Source organism: Maudiozyma barnettii, assembly GCF_903064755.1.
Source record: "Maudiozyma barnettii strain CLIB 1767 genome assembly, contig: KABA2_10, whole genome shotgun sequence".
In the NCBI taxonomy this organism is placed as follows: domain Eukaryota; kingdom Fungi; phylum Ascomycota; class Saccharomycetes; order Saccharomycetales; family Saccharomycetaceae; genus Maudiozyma; species Maudiozyma barnettii.
Genome location: NW_024545247.1, coordinates 91,397 through 103,259, shown reverse-complemented (window position 1 = coordinate 103,259; position 11,863 = coordinate 91,397). Strand labels below are relative to the sequence as shown.

At 35.0% G+C, this 11,863-nt stretch overlaps 7 protein-coding genes across 7 annotated transcripts; 3 read left to right on the top strand and 4 right to left on the bottom strand.

Annotated features, from left to right (window-relative positions):
* Window positions 1-189: 189 nt before the first annotated feature.
* On the top strand, window positions 190-1,443 carry CAR2 (ornithine-oxo-acid transaminase; the record flags this gene model as incomplete). Its single annotated transcript, XM_041552432.1, has 1 exon — window positions 190-1,443. The coding sequence occupies one exon, from the start codon at window positions 190-192 to the stop codon at window positions 1,441-1,443; it is 1,254 nt and encodes a 417-aa protein (XP_041408366.1).
* Window positions 1,444-1,540: 97 nt separating this feature from the next.
* Window positions 1,541-1,792, bottom strand: LSM3 (U4/U6-U5 snRNP complex subunit LSM3; the record flags this gene model as incomplete). Its single annotated transcript, XM_041552431.1, has 1 exon — window positions 1,541-1,792. One exon carries the CDS (start codon window positions 1,790-1,792, stop codon window positions 1,541-1,543), a length of 252 nt encoding a protein of 83 aa, XP_041408365.1.
* A 368-nt stretch (window positions 1,793-2,160) lies between these two features.
* On the top strand, window positions 2,161-3,093 carry MRPL4 (mitochondrial 54S ribosomal protein uL29m; the record flags this gene model as incomplete). The annotated part of the gene is made up of 1 exon (XM_041552430.1): window positions 2,161-3,093. The coding sequence occupies one exon, from the start codon at window positions 2,161-2,163 to the stop codon at window positions 3,091-3,093; it is 933 nt and encodes a 310-aa protein (XP_041408364.1).
* Window positions 3,094-3,230: 137 nt separating this feature from the next.
* Window positions 3,231-5,288, bottom strand: SEC39 (Sec39p; the record flags this gene model as incomplete). Its single annotated transcript, XM_041552429.1, has 1 exon — window positions 3,231-5,288. One exon carries the CDS (start codon window positions 5,286-5,288, stop codon window positions 3,231-3,233), a length of 2,058 nt encoding a protein of 685 aa, XP_041408363.1.
* Window positions 5,289-5,872: 584 nt separating this feature from the next.
* RPS1A (40S ribosomal protein eS1) lies at window positions 5,873-6,640 on the bottom strand (the record flags this gene model as incomplete). Its single annotated transcript, XM_041552428.1, has 1 exon — window positions 5,873-6,640. One exon carries the CDS (start codon window positions 6,638-6,640, stop codon window positions 5,873-5,875), a length of 768 nt encoding a protein of 255 aa, XP_041408362.1.
* A 1,005-nt stretch (window positions 6,641-7,645) lies between these two features.
* On the top strand, window positions 7,646-8,281 carry KABA2_10S00924 (uncharacterized protein; the record flags this gene model as incomplete). Its single annotated transcript, XM_041552427.1, has 1 exon — window positions 7,646-8,281. One exon carries the CDS (start codon window positions 7,646-7,648, stop codon window positions 8,279-8,281), a length of 636 nt encoding a protein of 211 aa, XP_041408361.1.
* A 121-nt stretch (window positions 8,282-8,402) lies between these two features.
* SIR3 (chromatin-silencing protein SIR3) lies at window positions 8,403-11,696 on the bottom strand (the record flags this gene model as incomplete). Its single annotated transcript, XM_041552426.1, has 1 exon — window positions 8,403-11,696. One exon carries the CDS (start codon window positions 11,694-11,696, stop codon window positions 8,403-8,405), a length of 3,294 nt encoding a protein of 1,097 aa, XP_041408360.1.
* Window positions 11,697-11,863: the final 167 nt, after the last annotated feature.

Below are 11,863 nucleotides of genomic sequence, written 5' to 3'. Positions count from 1 at the left end.
TGCGGTATGGCGATACTAGCGTCCATATATTTACAATTATTTCAAGGGGAGGAGATAAAGATACCTATTCGATGTGTATATAAGGAGAGATAGAGACAGAGGGGGGTGGGACTTGAAAAGTTAGTGCCGTTTGTGTTGTTGCATAGAGACAGAGAGAACTATATACAACTATATACAACTATTTTCAATATGTCTGAAGAAGCTATCCTAATGGAGGAGAAATACTCCGCTCATAACTACCATCCTTTACCTGTCGTGTTTGATCATGCTTTGGGTGCCCATGTCTGGGATCCCGAAGGCAAGGATTACTTGGATTTCTTATCTGCGTACTCGGCGGTTAACCAAGGCCATTGTCATCCGACTATTATTAACGCCCTTGTCAAGCAAGCTCACAAATTGACTTTATCCTCAAGAGCATTCTACAGTGAAGCGTTTGCCGAATTTGCCAAATTTATTACCGAATACTTCGATTATGAATGTGTGTTGCCGATGAATACCGGTGCAGAGGCCGTTGAAACTGCTTTGAAATTGGCAAGACGGTGGGGTTACATGGTGAAGAAGATCCCCGTTGGAGAGGCAGTAATACTAGCCGCTCAAGGTAATTTCCATGGAAGAACCTTTGGTGCAATCTCTTTGTCCACAGACGAGCAAGACTCCCGGTTACATTTCGGCCCCTTTTTGAAGCATACTCATGCAGGTGGACCCCTGGGGACCACGATCAGATACGGTGTTGCCGAAGATTTGGAAAAAGTGCTAGCCGCACATGGGAAGACGGTTGCCGCTGTTATCCTGGAACCGATCCAGGGGGAGGCAGGGATCGTTGTTCCTCCCGCAGATTACTTCCCTCGAGTTACCGAGTTATGCCGCCAACACAACGTGTTGTTGATCTGTGACGAGATTCAAACCGGGATTGGGCGGACCGGCCAGTTGCTATGTTCTCAACATTACGGAATTAAACCAGACATCGTCCTCTTGGGGAAAGCTCTTGGTGGCGGTGTGCTTCCCGTAAGTGCTGTGCTTTCTTCCCGTGCCATCATGGATTGCTTCACACCGGGCTCCCACGGCTCCACATTTGGTGGTAACCCCCTGGCATCGAAAGTGGCCATTGCCGCTTTGCAAGTCGTACGTGATGAGAAGCTGGTCGACCGGGCACGCGACATGGGCGGCTACTTCCTGGACCAATTACGTCAATTACAGAAGGAATCCGGGGGCACAATCAGCGAGGTGCGCGGTGTTGGGCTGCTGACCGCCATCGTGATCGATCCTGCAAGGACAGGGGGCCATACCGCGTGGGATGTTTGCCTGGCAATGAGAGATAACGGTGTTCTTGCTAAACCCACCCATGATCACATCATACGTCTAGCACCACCGTTAGTAATCTCAAAGGAAGACTTGGATAAAGGGATTGAGGCTATTCGTAAAGCTTTGAAATCGTTCAACTGATAATGTACCTGCTTATAATGAATGTTTTTTTATTTATTTTATTAGTATCATGCTACGTATTATATATATATATATATACTTATTTTGTTTTGTTTTGTTACTCGTCTTCTGGAGTGGTAATCAACGTCACAGAATCACCACGCACAAATAACATCTCAGACTCACGTTCTTCACTTTGCAATATCCCATCAACTAACGAATATTTGGTCTCGGTGCAATCACTTAATACTATATTACAATGCGAATCAAACGCTTGTAATGTGCCCGTAATAGAACGAGCTCCACGTAACTTCACGTATACTCGTTCATCCAAATTCAACTTCAATAGGTCTAGTGGCGTATTGCTCATCGTGTGCGTTCTTGATCCTTCTATATTAATGGTTAATTTACTATAATTATCCTGTGACCTTCCTTCTGTTATAGTGATACTCGGTTCTCTTTCTCTCTCTGTTAATTTTCTCTTTTTAACTTAAATGTATCAACCTTTTTCTCTTTGGCGGTGTTACCCGGATGTGCACATCCGGGTAACACCGTTCTTTTCGAGTTTTAGTTTTTTCTTTAAAAATGCTGGTAATTTCATATACAGAAGAAGCCCTTTAAATGAAACTGGCTATATAATACTAAACTACAATACACAAGGAGATAAAGACGAATATCATAACTGAATCACGGATCTTTTAATACCGTGGCTCTTTCACTCTCTTTTCATTATCAATAATGATACGTTTACATAGGTCATTCTCTACTGCTGGGAAAATACTAGCTCGTACAAAATTTACTATACCAAAACCTCCTCCACCAATACGTGATAATGTACGTTTACCAACTCAAATCACCCATCATTCAAACAATTTAAAGATCACTGCTCCTATTCCACCAACTATTGCAAATGTAGAATGCCCAGATGATCATCCCTTATGGCAGTTTTTCCATGAAAAAAAATTCTTAAGAGCTGAAGAAGATTTGGATATGCAAGCCAGGTCGTGGTCAGTTCCTGAATTAAGACGTAAAAGTTTTGACGATTTGCATTCCTTATGGTACATTTGTTTGAAAGAAAGAAACGTCCTCGCTAGAGAGACTCATCTATTAGAAGTGTCGATGGGGGCAGATGCAGGTCCCTATATGGAATTATCCGATACGATTAGAGACACAATGTGGAAGATCAGACATGTATTAAGTGAGCGTGATTATGCCATTAAACTGGCTCAAACTTCATTCACTAATGAAACTAAGAAATTTTGTGACGAGTTTGTATCGGAGTTTAAAAATGAGGTCAGCTACCCTAAGGAGGACCCTGCTACTTGGGATACTTTAAATAGATTTCAATATGCTATCTTTGGCATTAGTGAAATCATCGAAGAGAATATCATCGATAGATCCTTTGTGGATGGGATTAAATGTGTGGCAAATATAAAATTACAAAAATTAAATACTCAAGGAGTTGATTTAGGAACAATCACTGATGCAGGTGAAGCCTTTGTATTATTCACATCAGAAAATAACGTTCAAGCAATTAATGACGCCATTAAGATCGTTCAAGAATTGAGAACAACTGGCAAGACTGTATCAAGGTATGACGAATTACAAATTGTACAAAATTATATTCAACAATTGACAGATGCATCGGTGAATCAAGAACAATCCATCTAAGTTCTGTCGTCTCATCCATTATTTAGAATTTATCATGTAAATAAGTAAATAAATGATCAATAAAAATAAACATTCCATCTATTTATATGTGTGTGTGTGTGTATGTTGATGGATAAACTCACGTGTGTAGGCAAAATTTATGTGAAAATTGTTTTAAAAACTGTAGAGCTCTTGGAATTTAAATGATCAAATGAATACTTATCATGAATTAAATCCCTTGATGCAATCTCAATTTCAATCTCACTCCATTGTTGAGTAACAACCTCAGTCTCATCTACGGGACAAACTTGTAATAATTGACTCAATAGACGCATTTGCATAAATAAGATCTCTGTCGGGGTCTCATTATCAACCCAGTTTGGATCCTTAAATTTACCAACTTGTAAAATACTATACCAAAACTCACAAGCAAATTTAGAACGATGAATCAATAAAGTACATTGTTTCATTGCAAATTGAAAATCAAGATTCACTAATGAATGATCGATAATCATAGATAACAATTTATTATAACCATATGAATCTTCACCTATTACCGTTGAGACATCATTATTCAATGCAATATACAAACTTTCTAGGATATTCAAATTGGTATCAAGAGATTTGTACATTTGTGGATTATTCTCTAATAAAATTTCCATAATCTTAAATGGATCATCTTTAAAATCAAGTATATTACTTGGTTTAAATATAATATTTTTACCTAGATTCATTGAATACTTTGTTAATGTATCACTGACCTCAAGTAATATTTCTAAATTTGTATATGATTTAGCTTTCGATCCATTTTGTAACAAAGTTAGAATCTTGCGACATTTTATCATTCCAGGTCTTTTCGAACTACCATTAGTTTCATTTTTAAAAAATTGCCAAAAATACTTTTCTAATAGTATGGATTCCAGTTGTGTATCTGTGGTGGACTCTTCTTGACCAAACGATTGTAATAAATCAAATTTACCAAGACTCAAACAGGTCTCATATAATATACTCAAATCTTCTTCACGCGATAACTTATTGAATATCTTAACATAATTTCCATCGTTTTCCTTATGTTCTTGATTGATAAATTCACGTAACGTCACTATCTTTGTGTCATTTGTTAATAGAGTCTCATTACATATAGAGGTAAAGTGCGTCTTTTGTCCAATTTCTTTTTCTGATCCAATAGTATATAGAGTCATGAGGTCCATCTGAGGTAAGAACAAATGTATTGTATCTAAATAACTTATCAATGATTTAGAGGTAACACTTGGATAATTTGAAAGTGTAATTTCAGTAGGTATTGATTTCAAGACATCCTGTAAATTGATTATATCTGAGTTTTTTAAACTTTGACCTGCTTTTGTGAAAATTATCTCCAATGTCTTATTATAAAAATTGTCCATTTCTAAATCCTTTAAATCATTTTTGATATCATTAAAAGTTTTGGTAAATAATTGAGTTTGCAGAGGATATTGGAAATCAAATCTATCAGGAGTATAACAATCTTTCAGAAATTTACTATAAGCATCATCCGAATTCTTGTACCTTAGATATGGTAGTAATTCATCTAATATATGGTTACTACTATTGTTGTTGTTTTCATTGTAATTAATGGTCAGAACTAATTGGAAAACATCCTTTACGTTCATTTCCATAAATTCTTTTATCTTAATTAATTTTCCAAGTCTTTTATTTATTAAGTTTAAGGGTAATACTATGTTGTCAATCCAATCTTGGAACCCTGGATCTTTGGTCGTAATGCATTCCCATAAAGATGAGTATAATAATGCATCCTCTGGGCGTTTGTCATTACAGTATATTATACGTTTTGCCAACCAGTTAAGACCTTTCTCATTATCAATTACTTCTATTGTTTCTAATTCAGATTCAATATATTGTTTTATGCTCTTTACTCTATTTGTAACTTCTTCTGGATCTAGTTCAACCATAGAGATTAGATCAGAATCACCATTGATTAGTGAAATCATTAGGTCATCATCACTGTTTACATCTTCTTCTTCTTCTTCTCGAACTGTGTTTGCAAATAAGAACCCCAGATCCTTAGGTTCGCCATATTCAGGCCATAAAATAATGATTGCATTAATAAAATCTTGTGAGTCTTTGAACTTGCAAGTCAGTCGCGTCATATTTTTAGCATCTGCCCTTGTAGCAAATATGCATGATAAAAGGTATAGCTGGTCCTCTACTAACATTATGTTGCAAAGTTTGAACTGAATATATATTGGCTAGCGTTTCTTGGCTGTTATCAGTTGTTAATATCTGTTTATGAAAGTGCTTATTCTTTTAATATATTGCTTGTTTTATGTAAATTAAAGTGTTGATTTTTTCTTTTCACGGTGAAGTAAACTAACAATTGCCGCCACCAAAAAATATATACATGTATGAAGTTTGACAGCTGTTGAAATCATATTTAATCAAATTAAACAAATGAGAAACGAAGAGGGTATAACCAATTGAAAGGGTAACATATAGACCGTACCTAGCTTGTAAGAGTAATAGTAAAAGAATCATTCGTACTCAGACATCCATTTGTTGAACTATTACTAATTACCTCAAATAACTGAATATTCAATCTATAATTTGAACATCCTGCGACTTCTCTACTATTAGACATTGCCTGACTTACTTATATATGTACATAACGATAAAGTTAATAAAATATATGATGATGTTGTTGTTGATGTTTTTAATTAATTGTTTTCTTGATTATTTATTATTGAATAAGAAAAAAATAAAATGCAAAATTATACTATATTTAAATTTTTCATCTAGTCGTTTACACAGTTTCTAGAACTTCATCGTTGAAACCAGCGACCTTCTTACCCTTCTCTTCAGCGGAACCTTCACCGTGTAGAGCCATTAGAGCACCGACGTCGAACTTTGGTTGCTTTAGTAGCTTAACCTTTCTGATGTGGACGTTTTGTAGAGGGAATATATCCTTGGTAGCGTTTTCAATTTCCTTGTTGATGACTTCTGGAATCAACTTGGAGGTTAGTTGAGCTAGAGTAGAGTTTTGGACTTCCTTGGTTAGGATTTCAGAGATGACCTTTCTGATAGCTCTGATGTGAGAAGATTGAGCGTAAGAGTGTCTCTTAACTTGGTTAGCTTGCTTTCTGGTGAAGGCAATGGCGAAGATTCTGATAACGTAGTCATCAGAGGTCTTAACGGTGACATTGGCTTCAATCAAAGTTTGCCATTTTCTAACCATAGATCTCAATTTGTCGGTGGTGAAGTCCATACCGTGGAAGTTGGTCAATAGGTTCTTACCTTGAACTTCGTCAACTCTCAACTTAACCTTTCTGAAGGAGTGGTCTTCAGAACCTTGTAGGTCAGCTAGACAGACTTCGACAACTCTACCTTTTAGAGAGTCAGCAGCGTTCTTTAGACCAGTAGACTTGTTGACTAAGGTCTTACCAACGTTTCTGTTCTCGAAAGTAGATGGAGCTTTTAGATCGAACCAGTCCTTTCTGGTGAATGGATCAACGACCTTCTTCTTTAGACCTTTCTTACCCTTGGATAGTCTCTTGTTCTTACCAACAGCCATGATTAATTGTGTTTATCTGTCTTTTAACTTAACGTTCTTCCTGTATCTTATGATAAGAATAAAAATTCTCTCTTTTGTAGTATAAGTTCAAGTAGACGGTTACACCTTATACTAACAGATATACACATTATTGAAATGAAATTTACAGATAGATAGAGAGAGTTTGTGTGTGTGCGTATAATATTGAATCGATTCGATTTGATGAGTTCGTAGTAATGACAGTCGGTCAGACCTCCATTATCCATTACATCTCTGTACAACTGGCGAACATTGCTCTTACTTGGAAGTTGGAAGGTTTTCCAAAAGAGAATTGGTGTCCGAAGTTGCGTCCATGCGTCTATATCTGTGGATATCCCTATTGAGTTCTTGCCTCTCTTGCCAAACCAATACTACTCCGGCATATAGAACAAAGAGAAAATCCTCTAGCGAACTGAAAATTTCTGAGCTGAAAAATTTCCAACAAAAATTACTGAAATTGTTTTTTTTCGGGAACAAACTGGAAACGTTTTGAATTTATTATTTTTTCAATAAGTTTTGAAGATGCATGGGTGTTTCAGTCCTGGATGTACAGATGTTCATTTGTTGTTGCAGTCCTGAAACAATTTTGAAATTTCCTCATTTTCTCGTCAACAGCAACAAATGGCGTTCTGCTACATACATTGCAAATATGGTAGTTGGAAAGGGTTGAAATAGATCATAATAAAGAAATAAACAAGATATAAAATATTGAAACGGGTTTGGACAAGATTGATCTTATAGGTACATAATGTTTATACCATATTGAGAACTGTGTTATTATTTATTTTAGCAAATAGAAGGGAGTAATTCTTTATTATTTTTCTTGTTGTCGTTTTGGAGTTATTAGTCTGACGAGGCACACGCATATATATATATGTTTATATATTAAATTACTCTGCGTACTACAACCCTTTAGAAGACAAAAAGAGGTCTTAAACACATAACCTAAGTTTAATCTACTGAGGAGATATTGTTATCGACCACATTATGAGCTCTGATAAAAATAAGGTTAATCCCAGAGAGGAAATACAACTACAAATAGGTATAATCGGAGATGCACAAGTAGGTAAAACTTCATTAATGGTTAAGTATGTGCAGGACATATACAACAAAGAATACACACAAACGTTAGGGGTCAATTTTTTAAAGAAAAGAATACGACTTAGATCAACAGATATAACATTATCTTTAATGGATTTAGGTGGACAACGTGAATTTATTAATATGCTCCCTTTAGCCACAATGGATTCATATTGTATTCTTTTATTGTTTGATTTAACAAGACCAGAGACACTGAAATCGGTTCGAGAATGGTATAGACAAGCATTTGGTTTAAATAAAAATGCTATCCCAATTCTTGTCGGCACCAAATATGATTTGTTTATTGAGCTGGATCAAGATTATCAAGAAGAAATCTCACGGACTTGTCTCAAATACGCACAAATAATGGATTCTCCTGTTATATTTTCCTCCTCTGCATATTCAATTAACATACAAATATTATTCAAAATCATAATAGCCAAAATATTTAATCTAAGATTGACGATTTCTGAAATTAGTGATATTGGAGATCCTTTATTGATATATAAAGAATTTGGTAATACGCATTTAAATGGGTCATAAGGGATTATTATATAGATATGATAAAAAAAATAATGAGAATTTAATGATCGATAATGATTATATGCAAATATATGTATTAAAATAATAATAAAAGGACTTGATAAATTTTCCTTTATAAATATTATAAATTAAGGTTGGTCGGTTTTGAAGTTTTCGGATTTGAATTTGGTGCAGAGCCGCACGTTAGCAAATATGTTCCTAATTCAAGTCTATTGAAAAGGTTAATGAAGAAAATGCTATTTACATCGTTTTCAAGATTTATCGAAAAGTTGACTAAACCTAAGTTCATTAATTTCTCAAATATGAAGCGCCAATTTATAGAGTCCATTATTTCATTTAAATTATTTGGATTTGGTGATAGGGCAGCTTTAACTTGTTGTACAAACAGCATATCGCTATGTGTATGCATGTATTTTATCATTTGATCTTTTAATTTAGGGAAATGAATTACAGTAGTTTCATTGGCAATGTTTCCGTTCTCATTTAACAATGACGACATCAATAATAATTTACTGATGGCAGGCAATGAATTAACTCTTTCAAAAGCAGTTTCTAGGATAGGTTTATCAACTATGCGGTGGACATCAGATAGAGTTAGCAATGGATCGGCGGTAAATTCTATTCTATTATTAGATAATTGTTTAATATATGTCCATTTTGTCATAAATATTGCTTTTTTACAGTAAACTAGAATTTCGTCATAATGAGTTGCGTGAGATTCCAATAATGCGATAATGTCACGAGCATCCTCTGGAGAAACCAATATATGTTTTGAACTATATCCATCTCTGGAGGCATCTGATACAGCGGTTGTATAATCTGTTGGTGATGTTATTAATGGATCAAGATTCCTAATTGACCAACTAGACGAAGCTGAGTCTTGTTTAACAAAAAATGTTCCATAAAACCTATTGTATAGGATCGAATGTATCACCATTTTGATAGCGTTTGTTGGGTAAGTTGGGAAGTTTACTATCTTCCATGTTTCATCATTTGGCCTCTCAGTGAACATCTTTAATAATTGTGGGCTCTCATTGCTAATGCAAACTATGCACAATTTGGAATTTGGAAATTGAACCAACCTCATTAAGAGATCAATAATGTGAACGTAATTTGGAGTGTTCAGTATAGATTCGAAATTATGTATGAATACAATAATATATTTCTTTCTCATAACTTGAACATCTTTACAGAAATGGAATAAAGCCCCAATAGCCTGCTTTGCCTGCAAAAGCTCACCAGATATATTTTTCCATATTTGTATAACTAAGGATGCAATTGTGGGATTTTCGATAGGATATATGTGCGTCCAAGTGAACGGCTGGAGTTCTTTCATAATATATGATAATGATAACTCTGAAAGAACCTCTTGTAAGACATATTCAGCGCTAATAACTTTTTTTGCGGTGCAAAATAGTAACAAGGAAGAACATGCCCTAATTCTGCGAAATAGATCGTAATAAACATCGACAAATACATTGCAAACATCAGATAATCCTTCTTTCTTTCTTGTGATAGATCTTAATTTTAATTCGATGGAAAGATTGTTCGATGAGCTTTTGATCTGACTATATAATGTTTGTTTATTGTTTTTCGTTGAAGTTTTCGGATCATATTTTATCAAGGTACCAATGAGACTTATAGTCGACCCTTTACTATCAGAGCTTCCTGAATTAGGCAATTCAGTATTTGAGATATTTACATTTTGAAAATTGTTTATTAGTTCCAAGGTTTTATCGTAATTTGTCTTTATCAATTTGAAAGTAGATGGGTTTATCAGTACGCTTCTTATTGAACCTTTTTTTTCTTTCACTCCATCACTTTGCACAGTTTCATCGATCTTCGTCAATGTGGATAATCTATTTGTCTTTTTAGTCTTCAAAGTTTTATCTTTTCCATCATTAGCAAGCGTTACATCAAAAATTGCTTTCTTCCTTTCAGGTTGCCCATCGTTTATTTCTCGGTCATTATTCGATTCATCTGATAATTTTCTTTTGGTATTATTAGCTGATTGCAATGGTCTGGAAGTTATATGTTTACGTTGTGAGGGCAACTCTGTAAGTGCGTCATGGAATGAGTTTTCAGCATCAGAGCTGTCCTGGATCTCAGAAGTAATTTCAGTTATTCGAGCAGATGCATCATCAGACTCAGCAGAACTCTCAGCAGAACTCTCGATAGAAGTCTCATAATCATTATCCTGCACGAAGAGTGATAGTTTTTTCTTTATTTCATCATTTTTCTGTTCTTGAACCTTCTCTTTATAAATATTTTCTTGTTCTAAGTTATAACTTTTTTTAGTATTATTCTCATGTTGACTTAGCGGGAATATTTGATCAGCTGGCTCCTCTTTTTGTGCTGTACCTTGAGAAATAGTGTTAATATTTACATCAGATACCGGTGTATCACATAAGTTTAGTAATGGTGATGGTGTTTGTTCATTGTTGCGATCGTTATTATCAACTTTTTCCTCTTCATTTTCGGGAATCTTTGACACAACAACATTAGAATCATTTGAGTTACTGGCAGAATTATTTGGAATGTTATTTTTTTGTGAAGTTGTGTCATCAGAATGGGTTGATTGCGAAAAATTGGGTGACTTTGGAATCCAAAGACGGCGCTTGTGTGATAATGGAAGATCATCGTTAGAATCATCGCTATCAGTTGAATTGGTTACTGTTACTGCTGTTAATATAGGTTCTTTATTAGATAATGAAGGAATTTGTTTCAATGATGTCTTATTTTGAGGTTGACTCTGATTAGAAGCAGGTCTCTGACGCTGTGTAGATAATCTTTTTAAATGTTCGTCACTTTGCTTTTTAGGAAATTGCTTAATAAGTTTCAACTCATGGAAAATATCTATCTTCACAAAATTTTCACCTGTTGGTTCGCAAATATAATTGACAATGAAGTCCTTGTCAGTTATGGCTTTTCCATTTTCGAAATCTTTCCCTGTTACAATTTTTGCCACATCAATGAAGTCACATAATTCAAACTCTACTGTTTCAGCGGTTAGATAGAGTTCGTGAGGATCTAAAATTTGAAACAGTTGTTGGTTGAGTTCCTTGGGATTAGGAAACCTTTCAACCATATTAGGATCGAATTGTGAGAAATACTTAATACCACTTAATTCAAACCATCGAAGATATGAAAAGGCCCAAATTTCTACCAGTGATTTAACTGTATTTTGTCTAATTTCATGGACCAGATAAACAGAATATGTTTTTGTAACATTGTCATGGGTAATGATATTGTCACCTACACCAAAGCTTAACCCATCAGAGATTCTTTGGAGAAACGTGCTCTTAATGCGATTTCCTGTCCGTGAACGTCTGGCCCTGTTTTCGTTGATAATTTTCCCATCCTCATCAACATTGACAATCTGCCAACCTTCCATATCCTTCAAGTTAGCAGCCATAATTCTTTATTTTTTATGTTTGTTGTTGAGGGTATCTTACTAAGAAAGAATACAAAAGACTCAGATCGCGACGCGTTATTTAATGTTACAATTGCTGTCAAGTGTGGACTTTAATGATATAATCACCACGACCTGGTTTGGATATTGATATCAAATATATGTACCCT